This window comes from Marmota monax, unplaced genomic scaffold (assembly GCF_021218885.2).
Source record: "Marmota monax isolate L192 unplaced genomic scaffold, Marmota_monax_Labrador192_F-V1.1 WCK01_AAM20220418_F8-fsc00031, whole genome shotgun sequence".
Lineage (NCBI taxonomy): Eukaryota > Metazoa > Chordata > Mammalia > Rodentia > Sciuridae > Marmota > Marmota monax.
In genome coordinates this window covers 16,572,031-16,594,123 of record NW_026695197.1, presented here as the reverse complement: position 1 = coordinate 16,594,123, position 22,093 = coordinate 16,572,031, and the positions used below count along the sequence as shown (strand labels likewise).

Genomic DNA, 22,093 nt, shown 5'->3' with positions numbered 1-22,093 from the left:
CAAGTGATTTCTCTGAGCCATGATTTCCTCATGTTATAAAATGGGTAAAACAATACCGACTCCATCAGGTCATCGTGAGGATGAAGAGAGATGAGGCCTTTAGGGTGCTTAATATAGAATCTGGCACATAGCAAGTCCTCCATGAATGACAGTTACAAGTGTCACTATCACAGGGTTGCATCAAAGCACCCTGAAAATAAATGAAGAGCAAATTCCTTGTCTGGAGAAGCCAGAACTGCCTGTTCTCTTGACCATTTTCCTCTGGGATTTCTCTCTTGTGTGATCTCTCTCTCTCTCTCTCTCTCTCTCTCCTTATTTTACTGAGGCCTACAGTAACCACACACATTCATATACATATGCAGCAAATGAAAGTGTCACAAAAAATTTACCCTCCCTCTGTGGGACATACAGTGAGATTTTCTATTCCATTCGATTCGATTCCTTATAGTTTTTAAAAAATAGTTTTTAGTTGTTGATGGAACTTTATTTTATTTATTTGTATGTGGTGCTGAGAATCGAACCTAGTGCCTCACACATGCTAGGCAAGCACTCTTCCACTGAGCTACAACCCCAGCCCCAATTCTATAAAGTTTGTAAAGAACTGGGTGGGCAGCTTGCTAAACCCACTTCACAAGCTGCCCATGAACCCCAATGTGTAGTTACAATACATGATTTTTAAACTACTGTTTTCAAACTTTAGTGGAGGCTGTGTGTTAGACCTACCTCACAGACAGTCTGAGGAGGAGTTTGGGAATCTGTATTTTTAACAAGCTCCCCAAGACTCCTGAATCAACAGGTCCTCCGCTCACACTGCAGACTTGCTGGTCCTTCCTGCTGGTGGATGCTCATGAGGTAGCTGCTTGTTAACAGCCCTGGTTGGACAGATCTCTTTTAAAGACAGATGGTAGTCCCGGAACTGAGGAAACCTGGTCACCCTCATCTCCTCCTGTCCCTCCTCTACAGGACACTTCTGTAAAGTGAAGGTACCTGAATGAGGGTCCAGGTGTGCAGGTTGGGGAGGGCAGGCCAACTTGAAGCAAGTGAGGCTGGGGGTTAGAGCTGGGGAGAAAGGAGAGAGGATTCTCACCACTGAAGCCAGGAGATCTGAGTGGAGAGTCCCCTGAAATCTAATGCTCCTGATTACAGAATGTCCAGCTGAGCACCATGTTGAGGGGACTTTACAGAAAACAGAAACTAAGGTTCATAACTAACTTGCTCAGGTCACACGGATAGTTAAGTCAGATTCAAGCTTGGGCTTGTCAAATTCCATAACTTGGGCCTTCCGTCAGTCTGTTGTACTGGTCTTGTGATGCCTGAGGCTCAGCGACCCTGATCTGGTCTGAGGGATCAAGGGATTTCTGTGATTGCAAGACATGAACAGGACCACCCTGTGGTTGCTAGGCAACCATGTGAAAGTCAGGTCCAGGAGCAGCAGCTCCCCAGTGAAAGGGTCTGGGCTGGTGAAGAACTTGACCTCACCTGCCTTTGTCTTCCATTCTCTTGTCCCCTCTTGCCACCCCCCTCAGTTGTCCCTTACGAGATCACCCTCTACACCAGCGATGTCTTTGCTGCTGGGACAGATGCCAACATCTTCATCATCATCTACGGCTGCGATGCTGTGTGCACGCGGCAGAAGTTTCTGTGCACCAACAAGAGGGAGCAGAAGCTGTTCTTTGAGAGGAAGTCTGCCTCCCGCTTCATCGTGGAGGTACCTGGGCTCAGCAAGCTGCCTGCTGAGGTGGCGGGTCAGAGAGACGGGGAGAGAAGCCTGCGTTGAGGGCAGGACATGCCCTTCATAGTGGGAGCTGGGCAGCTCATCCAGTCTCTCTGGGCTTCAGAACCTCCCACCAACCAAAAGGACAGTGAAGCTGGCTCTGGCCCTCCAGGACTGGGGTCAGGACCAGAGGCAACGAATGGCTAGGACATGGGAAAATGAGAGAAACCATGCCAACAGGTTGTCTCCCGTGAGTCCACCACAAAACCCAGGTCTATAGTTGGAGCAAGGCTTCTGGGCAGGGTGGTCTGGGGGATCTGGGGGTTGGCATGCGAATCTCACCACCAGTGATCACGTGGGAACAGGTCTCCTGCTCAGCTTGCAAGCCACGACCAAGCAATCCAATAGAGAAGAACATCCGTGTGTTCCCCAGCTCCCTGTCAGGTCTGGGCAGTAGGGTTTTCCCTGAAGTTTGGTATGGGTGTAGGTCCCAGCCCCCTGGAGTCCCACACCCCTCCATTCAGTGCCTACTCTGACCCAGGATCCCTGCAGTGTACCCAGCGGGTGGGAGACACGAGAGCAGGAGAGGCCCCGCCCCTGCCTTCAAGAGTTCTGTAGTGTGGGTGAGGACCCCAGAACTCCACACAAAGTTTCTGGGTCTGGTGATTGTCACCATAATTGACCCTGTGGGTCAGAGGGCACGGACCTCAAGGTACTCTCACAGCAATCCTGCTGGACCGATCCCTGGGCAAAGAGGGGGAAACCAAGGCATAGGGTGCTCAGAGGCTTACAGAAAGCCACGCCACTAGGATACAGTGGATGCAGGCGCTGAATCTGGAAGGACTGGCTCTGGAATAGCACCCTGAGCCTCGGCCAGGTCTAGCAAGTGGGCGGAGCTGGAGCCCATAGGTAGCTAGGGAAGGAAATGGCTCTTGGAAGAGCTGGTTTTGGCTGGGCATGAAAGTGGACACATGCAGGGACAAGGAGGAATAGTATTCCTTGTGCGGGGAACAGAATGACCAGCACCCCAGAGGGGGAAATAAGTAAAGCTTGCAGATTGAGTTTTAGCCAGAGGGCCTGGAGGAGCATGATGTGACTTAGGGAAAGCGGCAGGGATGAGAAGGGCCAGGAACCTCAGGGGCCCCAACTCTCCAAGTAGCAGGGACCTGTGGAGACACCCCTTCTTTGTTGGTTATGGGAAACAAAGCCCCCAACTCTTCCTCATTATTGATTAGTCAGTGGCTGTCCCAGGAGACCTTCTTAGGGACCATTCAGGCACTCGTGGGAAGGTCTACCACCTTTGTTGAGTCTTTTAGCAAGAAAAATTCAAGGCTGATTCATTTATCCACATAAAACTCACATCTCACCACCCAAGATGTCATGGCGTGAGTCATCTGAGCCCAATGCCGTCAGTGGCTGAGGCTGTGGTTACACCTCAGCAGGACTTCTGGGGACTTTCATCAATGAAGTCCCCACTAACAAGCAGATATAGTTTGCCAGTAATTTGTTGCTATTTTTTTTTTTCTTTTCAAATCTATTTGGGTCTCAGGGAGTTTGAGACCTTGAGAACACACAGAAAGGCTTTGTCTCTAGCCCCTGCCCCTCCTCCTGCCCACACGCCTCTCTTCCTTTCTGTTGTCCAGTGGATCTCCAGGTGAGAGGAGAGCCCGGGATGGCCAGCACTGACTCTCACTCAGCCACTAGCCCATGAGCCAGCCACCACTTCTCCCCACGCAAGGACACAGGGTTATCTGGGAAAAGAACAAGAAGAGCTCAGAGTCCTCGAGCCCTTCCTGCAGGCTCCTCATGACATGTCCAGGAGGGTGGCAGTATAATCATCCCATTTCACAGATGAGGAAACAGCACAGGAAGGCTTAGAGACTTGCTCAAGTTATCCTAAAACAGCAGAGCAGGGCTCTGTACTCCAGAACCTTCTGCTTATTTCTTTCACCTCCCAGGAGAATCCCAGGTCCCTTCTGATGCTGACATCCTCTGAGGCCCACCATCTGGGACCAACAGTCCCCTAAAGGCCTCCTGGCATTTGAGGGATAACTGTTGAGTCAGCTCCTGGTGTATCCAACTGAGTAGCTGGTAGATTCAGGTCTCAGAGGTATCATTGCAGCCAGAGGCCCACACATCTCACACCTCAAGGCAGTGGAATGGGGAAGGAGGAAAGAGGCCTGTGGCCAGAGGGAGAGTCAGTGACCCTTTACTTCCTGGTCCTACTGAGCAGCTGGGTCCTCAGATGGAGATCCTGAGGACCAGGGAGTCCTCTCGCAGCTTCTGCGCATGTCTAGATGGGGAAGAGTAAGGCCTCGTTTACAATTTCCATGGCAGTGAAAACATTGATCTTTGTTTAGAGACTCAGGAGCCTCGGGGTCTCCAGATGGCCATCATGGCCACTGATTTTCACTCCTCTGATGCAGAGGGGTGGTGGCAGTGGCGGGGGGGAGGTGCCACAGAGCAGCTGCAGCATCCTTGTCCACCCACAGAATGTGCAACAATGTGGGGTTCTGCCAGGCACTTAGAGCCAGAGAACCGTGATCATGTCCGTAACCTTAGACCTGGAAGTGACCTTAAGGGGTTCCCCCATGCTCCTCCACCAGCTGAGCAAGTTGTGTTCTCCCCATTTCATAGACAAGGACGTTAAGGCCCGGAGGCCAAGTGGCTTGCCTAAGGTCACACAGGTCCAAGGGGCAGAGCCAGGGTAAGAACTGGGGAGCATGAGTGCCAATGCCCCTGCCATTGCGGCCGGGTGGGGAGGCCAGGGTTGGAGGCAGCCCCAGCTCATGCAGAGGTCACTTCTGGCTGAAGTTCTGGAGGCTTTGCATTGGATGAATGACTCAGTCGATCATTCAGACACTGTTGTCTCATCAAGAGCTCTCCATTCATGCCAGAACTGACTCTGCCACCTCTTTGTGGCCCCTGAGAACTTGGTGGAACAAGCTGGCAGCCACTTCTGCAGAGGGACCAACAGGCAACTCACATCTGCAGACACCCCACCTCAGCCCCCAACCTTATGTAGGCATTCTGGGGACCATCAGCCAGGACATCCGGGTGACACTGCCGGCTGACCCTGCCCTTCTTTTCTCTTTGCCCTTCCTCAACTTGTCCCGATCCTCTTATGGACAGGCAGGGTGTGGATCAGTACATACAGCACTTTAGAGGAGAACATGACATATGGAACCCAGAGAGGCCCAAGAGTCTCGCAGGGGTGCTTGAGTCGGGCTGGTTGGGTAGGCAGCCTGGCAGAGAGAGCACCGTGGACAAGTGCATGGCCTTGCCCTGTGTCTGGCCACTCCACCACTTCCTTAAAGAGGCTCTGAGGGGTCAGGGACCTGTCAGTTCTGAAGGAGCTGCTCCCTGGCACCCCATGCCTGTAGGCTTCAGGCAGGAGAGAGAGATCGGCTTCCCCCAGTTCAGGGCTTGCCCGGGCACACCATTGTAAAGTGTTATGAGGGCTGACATCATCATACCCACCTTGTAGGGAAGGGAACAAAACACTTACTCTTTCATCCTCTCCATCTCCGCTGGTCCGCTGGTTGAATGCCCAGGTCACAGGCACTGTTCTTGGCTTTGGGGATACAATGATGAACACAGGTGCCTGCACTGTGGCTTTCAGTGGTAGAAGAAAGAATAGGTACAATGCAGTGGTGGAGGAGACAGAAGGCAATACACAAACTTCTGGCTGTCAGAAGTACCCAGAGGGGGAGCCACACCAAGCTGGGCGCCCGTCATGAAGAGAATTGACTTTCTTGGGAAGTTCAAGGGATTTTCCTGAGGAGGTGAGAGGAAGTGATCCTTGAGCTAAGACCTGAGTGATAAGATTGGACAGGTATAGAATTAAGCACAGAAAAGAAATGGGACACTGGCAAAGCACATGCAAAAGTTCTGTGGCAAGGGAATGTCAAGTTTGCAGGACTGGAGTTTGTGGGAGTGCAGAAAAGGCATGGCAGGAGAGGAGGGCCTCTTAGTGGCCTGAGGGCTTGAACAAGGTCAGCCTGGCAAGAAGGCAAGGGCAGAACCACAGCTCCTCTTCTGATACCCAATTCAGTTCTCCAGTGGGGAATGGGCTGCTCCAACAGCAAGCAAGAGGAAGACAGAGGGCGGGGCTCCACCTTGAAGAGTGAGCCACCTCCTGAGAAGTGTACTGAGCTGGGAGCTGGAGTTCAGTGACTTTAAGTGGGGGGTGGGGAAGTTAAGCATGAACATGGAATGTGCAGAGGAGGGGGTTGGACTGGCTGGCCCGTGGAGAAGTATTGGAGAAAGTGACCTCTAAAAGTTCAAAGGGACCTAGGGGTGGCTGCCCTAGGGAGGCAGAGTGTCACTGAGGCTTTTCTGCTAACCTCTGCCTTTTATCCTTTTCAAAGTTGGAAGACGTGGGAGAAATCATTGAAAAAATCCGGATCGGCCACGATAACACAGGCATAAATCCGGGGTGGCACTGCTCCCACGTGGACATCCGCAGGCTCCTCCCAGACAAAGACGTGAGTTTTTGCCTGGTCTGTTCTGCTCCTCCTCTTGTCCTGTTCCAGAAGAGACAAAGCAGATTCCCTTGATGGCTACTTCAGCCTTATTCAATTGAAATAAAATCTCAGAAAAATTCACCCAATTCACTCAGACTAGTTCAGGGCCAAGGCAGAATCTTCTGGAACCTGGTTTAGTGGCCAAGGAGGAGAGTCTGGGCAGCCACGTCGCTGCTCCCCATGCCCAAGGCCAAAGTACTAGTGAATGACCAGAATGTCCATCTGCTACTCAAAGTCAGTTCACAGAAGGAAACCATTCTGCATCCACAAAATTCTCAAGTTAGGAGACATCTCTCTGCCATAGTGGCTATGAATGATTTGGGAGTGACTTAAAAGTGTGGAACTCCTTCCCTTACTCCCTGAATCTAAATGTTCGTTTTGGGGTTCAGATATCTATGTTTAAGTGACCCTGGGAACCCCAGCCTTCAAGAGCCAATCACTGACGTGGTTGTGAAAGTCTTCAGGCAGGACTAGATCTGCGGAACGGGGCAAGAAGGCGCCTTGTGGTTTTTGCATTTTTGAGGCTCCATGTCACTTGTCCTTGGTCCAGTTAACATTAACATGAGTCTCTGGAATCGGTAGTTCCCACACCAGGGGCTAATTTCTCCCTCCTCCTCACCCCAGGGTACAGAGACCTTGACTTTCCCATGTGATCGATGGCTTGCCACCTCCGAGGATGACAAGAAGACCATTCGAGAACTGGTCCCCTACGACATCTTCACTGAGAAATACATGAAAGACGGGTCTTTGAGGCAAGTCTACAAGGAAGTGGAAGAGCCCCTGGACAGTAAGTGTAGGGGTCACCCCCATCGCCAGAGGCAGCGCCAGGGCCTGGCCCTCTGTTGCAGAGCACCTGCCCTTTCCAGGCTGAGCCTTCTCCTGCAGGAGGAGGGTCTATTGTATCTCCATGCTGTAGAGAGGGTAACTGAGGCTCACAGAAGTCACACAAGCTGCCCAGCAGCTAATAAATTGCAGCAGTAGACTTCAAAGTTTTTCCTATTTCACTCCAAAGTGTGTATTCAAATCTCTTCCTGGTCCAATATTATGGTAATAAATCCAAATAGGCGTTTTCCTGTGCCTGAATTATCCTGGTCCTCGCTTTCTCTCTACTCCATATATTTGCCTACCAATCTGGGTGGATTGGTCCTCTCTGCTCATGCTAGATCCAGCTGCTCCAATTAAGTATGAATTAAGAAGCATCTTGAAACTCGGGATGTAGTTCAATGTAGAGCACCTGCCTCGCATGCAAGGTCTTGAGTTGGATTCCGAGCACCACCAAAAAGAAAAGAAAAGAAAAAAAAGAAGAAGGAAGAAAGGCAGGCAGGCAGAAAAGCCCTAGCTGATCTGTAACTGAAACTCTTGTATATTAGCTCTCCATGGTTGGATGCAGGGACAGAGTGTCCAAGGTCCCAGATTTGTTTTCTGTATGAGCCAGCCCCTTTCTCTCTTTTCTTTCCAGAATCCCCAGCCCTTTTAAAATATTTTATTTAGAGAAAGGGTCTAGCTGAGTTGCTTAGGAACTTCCTAAGTTGCAGAGGCTGACTTTGAACTCTTGATCCTCTGGAGCTGCTGGGATTACAGGCGTGAGCCACCATGCGCAGCCCTTTCTCCCTTCTTCATGAATGTCATTTTCTCTGCAGGATCTGCACCACCCTGACCACTCAATTCTTGGGTTTCCTCCTTTACTTTGGGTGACACAGTCACATTCTGATTCTCTTCCTACCTCTCTAAATAGTCCGCTGAGGTGGTATTCCTCAAGGCTTACTCTTCAGTTTTCTCCTCTTTTTCTACATCATGTGTGCGTGCACATGCACATATATTCTTCCTGTACCACAGAGGCAGAGCCACACCTCTGTTTCGACCAGTGAAGGCGTGGTCCATGTCAATTCCCACGTTATTCACCAGTCATTCGTGAATAAGCTTTACCTATTTCAAAAATCAACTTCACTTGTAAGAGCCAGACTTTATGCCACTGATAACATACAAAAAACTCCTCTGGGCCTCTCCAGCATGGTGGTCTACATGGACCCCAGAAGCTCTAAAACTTTAGAAATCCAGCTCAACATTGTGTTGTTGCCTTCTTAGAAAAACTGGAGTAAAACTCAAGACTCCAATAAAATCCAAGATTCCCATCTAAAGACAGGGGAACAGATCTTTCTGCCCACCAAGCTGGTGAGACAATCAAAAGTCAAATATATTTTTCCTTTTCTATTACAGGAAGAAAAACAGTTATAGCTCCTTCATTCCTTCAATCTCAACTGCCACTCCACTTAGAAATAAAAACCAGTACCGTGACTCTCCCTGCCCATATTTCTTTCCCTAAATTTTCTTTGCTATTGAATCAGGGCAATAGTTTTCTTTTCTTCTTGGACCCCAGAGGATGCCCTGGACAGCTGTCCCAGCAGCACACTTGGGCTGTTCTGTATGAATCACTTGCCACAAAACCCACTCGGCGCTTGGTGATGTTTCTAAGGAAACATCTTTCCACTGATGAGCTGTGGCCTGGGTGGGATGGAGAGGGAGGAGGATCCAGAAATAGCTGGATCCTGCACACGGCATTGCTCAGCACCCAGAAGCTGGATCTGTTTTCCTAATTCCCAAAGGACTGGAAAAAGCAGTGGGGGTGGAGTAGGGGGAGTAGGAAGGCCATTTAGTCACAGTCCCTGGGGACACATCAGCACTCTGGGAAGAAGGCTTCTAGAAACGTGTCCTCACAGGCCCACCCACCCACCACGATGATTCCATGTGTGGAACAGGCAGGCCTGAAGGCAGCCAGGAAGTGGAGGAGAGGAAGTGAGAGGGGAGGACAGTCAACTGTTGTGTCTCAACAGTGACAAGACTCCTAATGTCACTTCATGTCAGTATTACCTTGGTAGACTTGGATGATGTTGGCTCTTTGAAGCAACAAGAGGTTTCATTTACTAATGCGTCAGGAATGCTGGCTGGACCGTGCACTGAATATGGTGGGGTAGGGGCAAGCGTGATGCATCCCCAGTTGCCCTCACAGTGGGAGACACACCTGTAACCATAGGTCTCAAAATGCACCAACAGGCATTGGAAAGCAGGGCGCTGGGGGTGCTGTGGAGAGACAGTGGGTGGGAGGTATGAAATGGAGGTGGGGTACAGCGGGGACAGAGCTCATTTGGATGTGTGAGTTTGATGCTGGGTTCTAGTCGAGGTGGAGATGACCACTAGGTAACAGAGCAAGGGTTTGAAGCATGGGAGGCAACTGGAGATACAGACTCAGGAGCTCAAGGAAGACACTGCCAGGCTGTGCAAGATGAGCTGAGAGAGGTGGGTGGAACTGGGAGGGCTTGGGGTCCATGGGGTGCAAAGGCGACAAGGACCCATGATACTACTCCAGAAGGCACACCAGAAGAAGAAGAGTGTGTGCTGCAGAACCCAAGGGAACACCAGGAACCATGTCGCGGGTGTGCCTGTGCCAGTGCCCACGGCCATGAGCAACCGTAGCTTCTCACTTACCCACATTGGATTCGAGGTGGTTGTGAGCCCGCTTCCAAGGGCTGGAGAGAAAGCCCTGCTTGGGTCCTGCAAGGAGAGGGACCCCTTTCCAAGGGCCTTGTAGGAATCCTGAGGCTCACAGGAGATCCTTGGCCCTTAGTCCAGGGTAGGTGCCACTCTTCTCTATGTCCTGTACCACACACTGTGCCACTGTTGCTATTGGCTCTCTGCCAACACTCAGGTGTCATTTCTCTGGGTCACAAACACCACTGCATGAACCCTGGCTTTGTCAAGAAACCCTTTCTTCTGCCTTGAGGCCTTCTCCAAGCTTCAAGTCCCTATAGGAATCTGGCAGCCATCTCCCTACTGGGTCTCTAGGTGCACATGCGGGGTCCCTACTTTCAAGGACAAGGGAAATTAGCCTCTAGCCTTCATCTCCCTTGGGGAGAATCCAGCAAAATTGCTTCATCCTTGACCTGAAACTCAAGATCTCCGTGGACAGAGGAGTATGGACAGGGGAGAAGCATTCCTAGCATTCGTAAAGGAGTTTTGTGGGGGCTGGGTTGTGGGTTAGTGGTAGAGTACTTGCCTATCAGGTGTGAGGCACTGGGCTTGATCCCCAGCACCACATAAAAATAAATAAATAAAATAAAGGTGGTATGGTGTCCATCTACACCTAAAATAAATAAATAGATAGATAAAGGTTTGGGAGGCTTGCCTCTTCCCACTGGGTCAGAGATCGGCAAAGGGCTGTTTAATTTAATTCTTCTTCCAAGAGGCCACAGCAGAAGACAAAACAAGCTTCTATTTTCCTTAAACTTTCTGTACTCATCACCCCAATATGTATCAGGCACTTCCCAGGGTCCCTGGGGGACAAAGGAGGGGCAGCAGTCCCTGGGATTTGGAGAAGAGTTTGTCTGAAGCCCTGGGGGAAGTCAAGGGGACACAGTGGGTTGAAGAATACATGAAAATAAGAAAATGGACACTGACCGGCAATAATTTTTAAAAGTATATTGTAATTTTCCCATAATCCAGTTAGAAGGATCTGGCGTTGACACCAGTCGGATGGAATGTCATGTGATTGTTGGTGTGTCCCAGCAGGAAGATTTAGTGACCACAATGTAGACACACTTCAGGTGGCATCTGGGGTCTTTCCCCCGGACACTGTGTAGGTGGCTGGTTTGAGGTGCACTTGGAGAAGTCCCCATGCTCTGGTTCTCTGAGAGCCCCTGGGTGCAGATCAGCAGGGGTGGTAGCCGAACATGCATAACTGAGCAAGAGGAAGGCCTGACTCCTTGAAGCCTGCACGGCACCTCAATCCGCCTGCAAGTCCGGCTCCCAGTCCTAAAGCAATGTCATCCTTCTCCCTTGGTCTTTTCCATCTGTCCGACTCCCTGCCCAGTCGTGCTGTACTCGGTGCAGATCTTCACAGGGAACGTTCCTGGGGCGGGGACGGATGCCAAGGTCTACATCACCATCTACGGAGACCTGGGGGACACCGGAGAGCGGTACCTGGGCAAGTCTGAGAACCGCACCAACAAATTTGAGAAAGGAACGGTATGTGGGGCGTGCTGAGTTCACCCCACTTCCCTTCTCTTCCCCGGGGCAGCTATCTGGGTGCTGGCTCTCCTTGGTCCCTAGGGATGTTTGGGAATTCTGTGAGATGTTGGGAACCCTCATCTGGGCTTTTGCATTTGCCCTTGCCCTTCCCCTACAGGGCAGCCCATCCCCCTCTCCCAGCAGGTGTGCCCGCCCAGGGTCCCACAGATGATGTCAGGTGAGGCAGAAGGTGGGGCTCGAACTCTAGGTTGTTGGCTTCATGGAAGGGTCTCATGCCCGTGGAGGTGAGGGTTGGAGGGTGGCGCAGGCTGTGTGGACGGAGGCTTGGCCTGGGGGTCTGGAGCCCTGGTCTGCCTTCAACTCCATATGTGATTCACCTCCTCTGACCTCAGTTTCCTTATCTGTAAATTAAGGGGTCAAATTTGAATTGACTCAACTCCATCATGCAGAGCCCTGGGCAGTACACGGCGCTCGGGAACCATAGACAAAATGGGGGAAGCAGACAGGCCCCCCACCACCCAGGTAGAACCTCTTTGACCTGGCCTGTTTATTGAGGCGCCAAGCAAGCCCTCTGTCAAGAAAAGGGTTCTGTGACTATTAAAAGGCTTAAAAAAACACATGACCAGGCAGTATCGACGGTCCTTCCAGCTTGAACATACTGTGATTTTACAAAAAGGAAGAAGTCTGTCCAGAGGGACCTTAAAGGGTGGGCATTGCCAGACTTCCTGTTGCTACCAGCTCAGGTCTCTCCCTGTGCCCTGCCTGGACCCCTTCACTGGACCCACAGCCTCTTCTCCTCTCCATTCAACTAAAACTTCCCCAAGCCCCCAGAGGCCAGGAGATCATATCTGGGGAATTGGCTCCTGATCCAAGCTGTGGTCTTGCTCGTTGGTTTTGTGGGGGGATTTCACACACCAACCTGTGGGTCTTTATCAAAGGTGTCCTTAAGCCTGACATTCAGCCAGGCATGACGCTTAGTGTTAAACCACTTGCTACTGAATGGAGGAAATTAGACCTGGGGCAAGAAAAGTGGGTGTCACCTAAGTGGTTCTGCAGTGGCTGGTGACCCCAGGACCAGGGTCTCATGGGAGGAGCTCCAAGATGGTAAAAGGTCTCCAGGAGTCAGACCCCAGGGCTCCTTAATCTAGAAGTAAGCCATTTACCTTTACTTCAGTTTACTGCTTCTAAAGTGGGAATGTAATGTGAGTGTTAAGTAGATCTTGCCCTGAGAGACAGAGTGAGGTGAACACATTCTGCATCACAGAAGGTCATTAAAGTCACACACACACACACCACTAGAGATGTACTTGTTCACTGTTCATGTACAGTGGCTAGGAGGAAGCCTATCCTCCCCAGTCCATTTTTTGGGGAAAAAAATAGAATGCCAAAGAGGTCAAATGGATTCATGTGATGTCCTTGGGGTCAGGGATGAAGCAGTGCCAGACGCTGGGGTCTGATCACCTGAATTCAGATCCTGGTTCTAATACTTATTAGCTGAGTGATCTTGAGCAAGTTACTTAGCAACTCCATGCCTCAGCTTCCTCCACATAAAATAGAGTTGACATTGAGTCACTGTGACCGTCAACCGAATTAAAACCTGTGAAGTACCTCATCACTTTCTCCTCCCATCTGCTGGTTTTGATGCTCCATCAGGAGAGCTGGAGCTTCCTCTGGATCGGTTACTATTTATAGGAACTGAAGTTCACTGCTGGGCATCTAAAAGCTTCCATTTCTCTAGTCACTTGCATGGGAACCTAGGAGTCACCCCTTAAAACCCTTTTCCTATCAGCACCCCCTTCCCACCTACATCCAATCAATCGCCAGTTCTGGGAGATTCTCCCCTCTAAATATCCTCGGGTCAGTTGAGTCTGCTCCGTGGCGACTCAGCCCCTCCCCTTCTCGCCTCACTTACTGAACGGGCCTGGTGTCTCTGCTCCAGGCCCCACCAGCCAATCCATCTTCTTCTGCTTCCCTCAATTACCCTGTCCAAAGCTGTTAGAGTCACTCACACATTTTAGTCCTTCAGGGGTCCCCATAGATCCCAGATCTCACCCGAATCCTTCACATGACTTGCAGACCTTCCTGACCTATCCTGAGTGGCCTGCCTGGAATGTTCCTGACAAATCACTGAGCTCAGTTTCCAGAAAGTTCCATGCTTTTTCCTGTCTCCACACCTTTCCTAATGCTTTCTCTGAGTACATGGACATGCTCCCATAGAAAACGGACAATGCCATTCTGTGGTTTCACTTTTTTACATAAAAGGCATCATGCTATATAAATACTCCTGCACTTGCCTTTGGCATTCAGTGGGATGCCTTGGCAATCTTTCTGTGTCAGGATATTCAAACGTAGAAGGAGTTGGCTCTTCTTTGACACCACCACACACATCCATTCCACAGGCAAGGCTGTGCCAGAGTTGTTTAGCTGTTCCCCAAGAATGGAGCCTCAGCTGGCTTCCGGTTTCCCACTGTAGACTTGTCCTGCATAAGCATTCTTAGGCACATATGAAAGTCTTCTTCTAAAACAGATGCAATGAAGGGGAAGTGCTGGGCCGCAGGGTATGCCCATTTCTACTCCAGTGAACTCAATTTCTAGTGTATCAAGTTAACAGGTCTAGGCCAAGCATCACTCATCTGTCACTGTCATGGCCATTAGATGCCACCCCCTCACATCAGAGTCCATCTTCCAAATACCCACGAGTTTATCCCAAGAGAAATTTGGGCAGAGGCAGTTTTCTCCAAGGAATTGCATACATGAGTGGACTGTAATGGGGCCATTATGGAAGTAAGGCCTTGAACTTGGAGATCAATCACTCAGGGATTTGGACCTGGAGGTTTCCCCAGATAGGATCTGTTCAGCCCAATAATGAAGGAGGGTGGAAGGCCCTGAAAGGATGGGGTTGGAGTGGGATGAAGTGGAGTGCTCCCCACCAAGTCCCCCCATGGACTCCCCAGGCCGACACTTTCATCATTGAGGCTGCTGACCTGGGCGTCATCTACAAGATCAAGCTGCGCCATGATAACACCAAATGGTGTGCAGACTGGTATGTGGAGAAGGTGGAGATCTGGAACGACACCAATGAGGACGAGTTCCTGTTCCTGTGTGGGCGCTGGCTGTCCCTGAAGAAGGAGGATGGACGGCTGGAGAGGCTCTTTTACGAGAAGGTACAGTGAGGGATGGTCAGGGCCTTGGCTCAGCCATGTCCCATCACCATCTTTATACCCAGGGAGGGTTCTTGAAGTAGAAGATGTTGAGCTGTAACAGGCCTGGGTGATGCTTTTCTGGACAGGAGTACACTGGGGACCGCAGTAGCAACTGCAGCAGTCCCGCTGACTTCTGGGAGATTGCCCTGAGCTCCAAGATGGCGGATGTGGACATCGCCACTGTAACGGGGCCCATGGCTGACTATGTTCAGGACGGCCCAGGTAAGATGAGACTCTCAGAACACAGATTCAGTCCAGAGGGCCTGGGGAAACCAGACAGAAGCCAGAAGCCGCAGTGGGAATCCCCTGCTGGTTGACAATGTACTCAGGCACACAAAATACTATGTCAGGTGTGGTAGGAACAGGGAAAGAGGTCCCAAGCTGGTTGGTTGGGGACGTAAGTTCCTTTTCTGGTTCTGACAATAAACCCAGCTTTGGACAAATCAGTCTCTCAGCTTCAGATTTTTCTTCTTCCGTAAAACAGCATCATAATTCCCTGACAAGTTCACCTTGCCAACAAGACTTTTGAGATAAGGTGGTTCTAGATTTGTCTACTGAACATTTAAATACACTACTTTACTTTCAATCCCTTAAGTGTAAGAGTGTGCTAGTGTCCCCTCCAGGAGACCACGTGGTGGGTCTGTGGGGTTGGGCAAAGAGAGCTATCTATTTACACAGTACCTCTCACCCTGTGAATAAACGACAGGACCCCCGCCCCACAAAATGCTCCTCCTTAGCTAAGCAGTATGATCTGTGGAAAGGCCTGAGGGCTCTCCTTGTGGAGATAAAACAGGGAAACACAGGTACAGAAAACATCTCATGTTATCCCACAAAGGGCTAATTTGAAAACTTTTCAGAGACACAGATTGTATATTCTAAACCCACTGTGCCAGGGCAGTGTCCCCCAACCTACTGAGGAAGATGGTCCAGGAGAAGGATTTCCAAATAGCTATCAATCAGTAACTGCAAATGACAGTGCCCTGGAGATAGTGGCTTAAAGGAATGCAGATTTTTTTTTTTCCTTTCATGAAAGTTTGGAAGTAGGCCATCTGGAACTAATCCAGCAGCTCCAGTGACATCAGGCAACAGGTTCCCTCAACCTGGTCACCCTGGCAACCTTACAAATGGCTTGCATCCTAAAGCTTGCCCATGACTCTAAGATGGCTCTTGGAACTGCAGCCATCCCACCCACATTCCAAGGAGACTCAGACCCTTTAAATAAGGTTTTCCCTACAACACCTGCTGGCCTGTAACTCCCTAATAGCTTCAAGGGGAGTGATGCGAGAGCGAAACTAGAAATCTATGCCATGCCCACTGAGCAAGTTGGTATGCTGATTAGTCTAGTTTGGCTTGGAAATGGATATCTTCTAGAACTTTCCTCTACCACATGATATATGTATATACAATACATTTCTGTTACTCTTCCCCAAATTCCTCTCTATAAGAACTCACTTTTGCTGACCTCATTTTTGCTGACCGTGGAAGCCCTTTTGCCCTGTAACTCCTGCACGTGGACAGAGGCCATTGTTCTGACCTTCCTACCTGGTAGTGCTGGGTTCAAGACAATTGGCCAAAAGGGCTCTCCTAAGCTTGACACTCCAAACCAGTGACAAGGACACTCTCTTTGTACTCACGCTGGGAGTTACCAACTCCCCCGTTCCCTGGAGTGTAGACATCAGCGGGAACTCCTCCACTGGGAAGTTTTCTTGTTCTGGGCTCTGAAGGAGCCAAGGGCAGTGGTCTCCAGTGGCCATTGCATCTCTAGGCCTGTGTAGTGCATCCTGCCCGCCAGCCCATTGTGAGGCTGGGCTGCCACCATCTCTTGCAGTCATTCCCTACTACGTATCAGTGACCACTGGGAAGCACAAGGACGCGGCCACGGATAGCCGAGCCTTCATCTTACTCATCGGAGAGGAGGACGAACGCAGCAACCGCATCTGGCTGGATTACCCCCAGGGGAAGAGGGGCTTTGCCTGCGGCTCAGTAGAGGAGTTCTACGTCGGAGGCTTGGACGTGGGCACCATCAAGAAAATAGAGGTGCTGGCCTTTGGGGCCCTGTGATGGTGACCACTGCAGAGAAGGAAGGAGATGACTAAGACCTGGGGTAGGTGGGGGGTTGGGGGTCAGGAAGAGCAATGACTTGGAGCCCCTCAGACCAGGAAGCAGAGGGAGACCTCCCAGCCTCCTCCATCAAAGAGCTGGGTGACCTTGGGTGAGTCTCCTGCCTCTCTGGTTCCCATTCTCTACCCATCCAGTGGAGATGCCCTGTGTGTTAATTCTTTTTTAATCACCATGTAACAAATTCTCACCAAGTTAATCAGTGGATGGTCTCTTGTGGCCACCCTCCTGCTTCCCAGACACATTCCGGATGTGCATTAGCAGGTCCACTTCTGAAGGGCTCACTGTAATGACAGCAAGTTGCAGCCAGAGCTGTGATCTTTAAGGCTTGGAGTCCTAGTGACCAAATCCATTTTCTTGGGGTTGTTAGGATGGAAGGCTTCAGTTCCCAGTGTTTGCCTGCCATTCCCCACCATGTGGCTCTCTCCAAAACATGGTGGTGTCCTTGTTCAAGACCAATAGGAGACCATTCCCTCTGCTTCAGACCCCCTGGACTTCTTCTATCCCCAACATTCAGATCCTCTTTTCAAGGGCTCACCTGATGAGCCAGAGTCATTCTTTGATTAACTCAAAGTCATCTGCTTAGAGACCTTAATGAGATCTGTAAAATCTCATTTGTGGGAGGGCCTTGGACCAGTGGGTGCCCATCACACTGCAAGGAAACGTTGGGAGTGGGGCCACGGGACAGGGAAGGGGACTTTGAACAGAAAGGACTATCTTCCCGGTTGTACCCAGATCCTCACAGGCGGGTCTGTCTCTTCCTAGCTGGGCCATGATGGAGCCTCCCCCGAGAGCTGCTGGCTGGTGGAAGAGCTGTGCTTGGCAGTGCCCACCCAGGGCATCAAGTACACACTCTGCTGTAACTGCTGGCTTGCCAAGGACCGGGGCGACGGGGTCACCTCTCGTGTTTTTGACCTGCTGGATGCCATGGTGGTGAACATCGGGGTGAAGGTGTGGGGACACTGTGATGTGCCTTGTAGGTAGGGACCAGCAGGGGAGATCAAGTGGGGAGGTAGGAGACTCATCACTGAGGCACTCTAGCCTGGCATACTGGTTAGACTCACTGTGTTAGGAACAAGGAGAGGGCTCTCTTTGGTCTACTGCTGTGTGACCTTGGGCAAATCACTTAGCCTTACTGGGCCTTGGTTTCGTGTTAGGTTATAAACAAGGTCATGAACAATCTGTAGAAGAGCTCTCAAAGGTAACAGCTCAGCATAGACATGCAGGGTTGCTGTTCTCCCAGGGTGCTCCACCAGCACCACCAGCCTGGGCACAGAGAAAGATGGCACTTGAGATACTCTGGTCTCACAGCACAGGAAATGAGACTCTCCTTGGCTGGGAGAAGGCGGAAGCTACGTACCCCTGTCCTTGTTCTAGCTGGCCAAATGACTTTTGGCAAGTTGTATGAACTCAGGCTAGGGCCAGGCAGGACACAGGATAGGTGGCTGGAACCCAAGGACCCACGGTCAGTTGATGGCCTGACCCTGTGGTGTCTCTCTGTCTCATAAGCTATGGGATCAACAGAAACCCCAGCCCTTATCTCTGTCACTGAATCTAAACTCATGGCTGGCTCGGCCATCCCCCAAAAGTAAGGACTGAGCCGAGAGGCCCTGCTAATCTTGGGCATGGAAATGGCAGAAGGGTCTGAGTCCTGGATTCTAAAATCCCTGACAGGCAGGAGCAGGGGTGCCTGTGCCTCCTCTGCAGAAGAGTAGGGAGCAGAACGTTCCACGGTACAGCCAGCCCCCTGCTTCCCAGACACCTTCTGTGGCCGGCTGGACGGTGTGGGTGAGCTGCCACTCAGCCAGGGCCCAACGCACTGACCCGCTTGCCAGCTGGGTGCGCCTGTGCGGGCCCCACCCACACTGGGCAGCCACGCCTCCTCCCAGCTCTGTAGTCCAGGAAAATCCAGCTCCATACCCCTGCTATTCACAGAACAAAAGAACACAGCTCTGTCACTGTACAAAGAACCACAGGGCTCTTTGGACTGGCCTTCTCCCCAGGACACTTGATACCAGACCGGATTTACAGGAGCCCTGCTTCTGTCTCTTTTTGGAAACACACCAGTTACATAAAAAGGGACACATCTGTGTAAAGGAGAGGAAGGTAGATGCAGAGAACACAGGGGCAACAGGGCCAGCCCTCAGAGGCCGGTCTCCATGGGGCCACCAACGCACTTGTTTTGATCATTCTATTTTTTTATGCCTGTCTGGATAAGAGCAAGAAAGCATTAGGCTCCCATGTGTGTCCACAGTAGCCCCTCCTGCCCACCATGAGTGCCCTTGATGGGCAGCATAGGGGGCTCTGGGCAAAGCAGGAGAGCTGTCCAGCATTCCCCCTGAGAGTGGCCCTGAGCCCTGTGGGTGGGGCCTGCACGTGATAGAGCTAAACCTGCAGGGTCCTGGGGAAGATTCTAGATGCTGCTAGAAAAGCCTCCAGCAGGTGCAGCAGCATGGGGTATTGCCATTGGGGTGAAGGCAGGAGGAGGCAGCCACGGGGGAAGGAGAGGGCCAGGGCTTTTCAAAGGAGCCATCAGCCTGGCTTTCCGCCTCCTCTGCTGAGCATCTAACCCTGCTGTCAGTCTGGATTCTCCTCTCGAGGGAGAATGGAGGACGAGCCCAGCCCCAGGGACACCCCAGAACATCCGATTGGGTGTTGCCTCTTGCCACCAGGCTGCCTCTCACAGGAAGAGCCAGGGCAGGGCCGTGGGGACAGCTGCAGGGATTTCATCCTTTTTGGAGCAAACCTGAGGCAAAAGAGCAAAATCCGGATCTAAAGCAAAAGTTCTGTAAATAGACAATTGTCCTGTTCACCAATGGCTTGAGGCCGAGATCCTTCAGAAGTCACTCCCAAGGGCACCCCTTGCCCACGACCTCAGTGTAAGCCGGCTGTGGAGGGAAGTGGGGACACCTGGATCTGGAGCCAACCCCAAGGCAGGCCCAGGGCTGGGCACGGGATACGAACTGTCCATAGCCCACTCTAGTCTGTGCCTCACCACAGGGAAACGGGCTGGCAGCTGGCAGGATCTGCCCAGGGTCAACAGCTGGCAGGTGGCAGATCTGGGATTCAAATGAGCTCTGGGTGATTTCAAAGGCCACTGCCCTCCCACTGTGGTTGGACTGACAGAGACTGGGTGCACCTCGGCTTCAGGCCACACAGCCAGCCCTCTGCCAGGCCGAGCTCTCCAGGGCTGGCTGGGGCCTGCGAGGGGCAGGGCCTGGCTCTTGATCCCCAGGCTCTCCCCGTTGCTTGGTGGGGGGGCTCTTCTTGGAGCTCGGCGAGTGCGTCTTCTTTCCCAGGGAGACTGAGGCAAGTTGGGCGAGTTGTCGAGGCGCCTGAGGCTTAAGACCCTGTCCCTCCCGTGGCAGGTGCTTTATGAAATGACAGTGTGGACAGGCGACGTGGTCGGTGGGGGCACCGACTCCAACATCTTCATGACCCTCTATGGCATCAACGGGAGCACAGAGGAGGTGCAGCTGGACAAAAAGAAGGCCAGGTACCCCAAGAGGGCCCCTGCCCCTCTCCCCTCCTCCCATCCAGCCCTCCATCCTCTGCCCCAGCTGGCCTCAGTGTGAGCAGAGAGTCTCCCACACCCTGCACACTGTGGGACCTTCCAGCCACACCTTTGTCACCCTGTCTCAATACTTTCTCTTTCGAAAGCCAGCTCAAGCCCACCTTTCCCGGGAGCCTTCCTGGACCACCTCACCCAGACAAGTTCTCCTTTCCTTCTTTTTTATTTTTCTATTTGGTCATTAAAAAAAAAAAGCCCAATGCAAGATCTATATTTGCTAGTGCTGTATCCTTGCTAATTTCTTTGCTTAAGGGACCATAAGATGCAGACTTTAGCGAAAGTTGGGGGAAGGGTACACAAAATTCTTCTTCTTCTTTTTTTTTTTTGCAATTTTCTACCTAAAACAATTGCAAAACAAAAATCAATCCATTTCCAAAACATTAAAAAAAGAAAAGAAAAGAATGAGCACTGGCTCGGGCCTGGGAAGGGGTCATGTTCTGGAGGGCCCAGCCCTGCATCCATGGCACCTCCCACCCCAGGTGCACAGAAGAGCTACTGCCGTTCTTCACAGGGGCTGGTGGGTGCCAGGCATGGTTCTGAGCCAGGCATGGCAACTCCCAGTCTTTTCCACGGCCCCCTGAGGACACTGACCATCACCCCCATTTTACAGGTGAGACAACTGAGTCACAGAGAGGGGAGGTCATAATGCTCCAGGATGCCGCGGCACTGGGAACTGCACCCAGATGGGCTTCAGTCTTGAGCATGAGGTTCCCTTAAAATGGGGACTAGGAAGGACAGTAAGATGGGCTTCCTGGAGTGCTTGGTCGGTGCCGGGCATTGGACCACCCTTTAGACAGCAGGGGTTTGAGTTGGTTTTCCATGCTCAGCCATTGTCCTTCAAACATCCTGGCCCCTGGCACCTTAAAACCCTCTGCAGCTCCTCCCGGGGCTGTGCTAAGGAGATTTCCCTGCCTCTTCTTAGCACTTCTGCCCTCTCATTACCCAGCTCCTGGTTCCTTCTGGAATTCTTTCTCCCTGGAGCAACTAGCCATGAGGATGATAATGAACATTGATTAAGCCAAGTGCTGTGGAAAGTGCCTTTTGATCTATGTTAACTCACAACACCCCCTGTAGATTGCACCGTTAGCTTCTCCACTCTACAATAAGGTGCCTGAGACACAGAGAGATACAGTAACTTGCCCAAGGTTGCACAGCTAGTAAGAAGGGAAATTATTGGGATTTAAACTCAGGCAGTTGTGGGAATAAACGAAGATCAAAGGCCATTTCTTCAGAGTTTGTTGCTGCAAGGGGGTCAGTCACCATCACTTGGTATGTCAGGGGCTCACAGGCTGTCAGAAGAGGTGAGAAGCTTTCTAGTGAAGGGTTACTTGAGGCTGGAGGTGCACTAGGAAGAATGCGGGTATCCTGTGTGATTGGATTGTAGAGCACAGTGGGTCTCTCTGGTTGGTCTTGAGCTGGGAACAGGAACAAAAACGGGGAACTGGCAGTCACCAACCAGGTCTTGACCATCCTGAGCCAATCTCTATAGAGCCTTGGGCTCCCTGAGAGGTGACTGTGGAAGCTGTGGGTGTCAGCTCTGTTGTCATGCGTGGTCTGGCTTGTTGTCCCTGTGCCCTGTGTGTGCTCAGTCCCTCTGGTCTTCACCTCTACAGCCACTGTAACCTCCATCCAACCCTTAATTCCTGGATTTTCTCTGGCTACCTATCTCCCTCCCACACTCCCCCTTACTGTGTAGATGTCCAGGGCATAATCACTGGTGGGACAGGGGGTAGATATCACCTCTGGGAGTATCCAAATTCCAAAAGTTACTTGAAATCCAAAATCCCATCACTATCAATATAGCCATATTGCCAATGCTTCCAGGCCCCTGTTAGTTCAAGGGTTTCTCTGAATGAAGATCTATTTTGTGAGCAGGACCACGATTTTTGGCTGTTGGCCAGCCCAGGGCTCTTCCCTGTGGCCTGTGCTGTCTTATTGT

The 22,093-nt window shown here is 51.4% G+C and overlaps 1 protein-coding gene across 3 annotated transcripts in view; it reads left to right on the top strand.

The window, feature by feature from the left end:
- The window catches only part of Loxhd1 (lipoxygenase homology PLAT domains 1), a 135,267-nt gene that overhangs the window by 86,056 nt on the left and 27,118 nt on the right, over nt 1-22,093 (top strand). For 2 of the 3 annotated variants that reach the window (XM_046428446.1, XM_046428444.1), the window contains 9 exons: nt 1,527-1,708; nt 6,085-6,201; nt 6,865-7,027; nt 11,105-11,259; nt 14,217-14,426; nt 14,552-14,687; nt 16,294-16,502; nt 17,349-17,534; nt 19,952-20,079. In XM_046428446.1, the coding sequence (XP_046284402.1) occupies nt 1,527-1,708; nt 6,085-6,201; nt 6,865-7,027; nt 11,105-11,259; nt 14,217-14,426; nt 14,552-14,687; nt 16,294-16,502; nt 17,349-17,534; nt 19,952-20,079 (1,486 nt within the window). The remainder of the gene's footprint in view (nt 1-1,526; nt 1,709-6,084; nt 6,202-6,864; nt 7,028-11,104; nt 11,260-14,216; nt 14,427-14,551; nt 14,688-16,293; nt 16,503-17,348; nt 17,535-19,951; nt 20,080-22,093) is intronic. The other variant, XM_046428445.1, reaches the window with a different exon arrangement.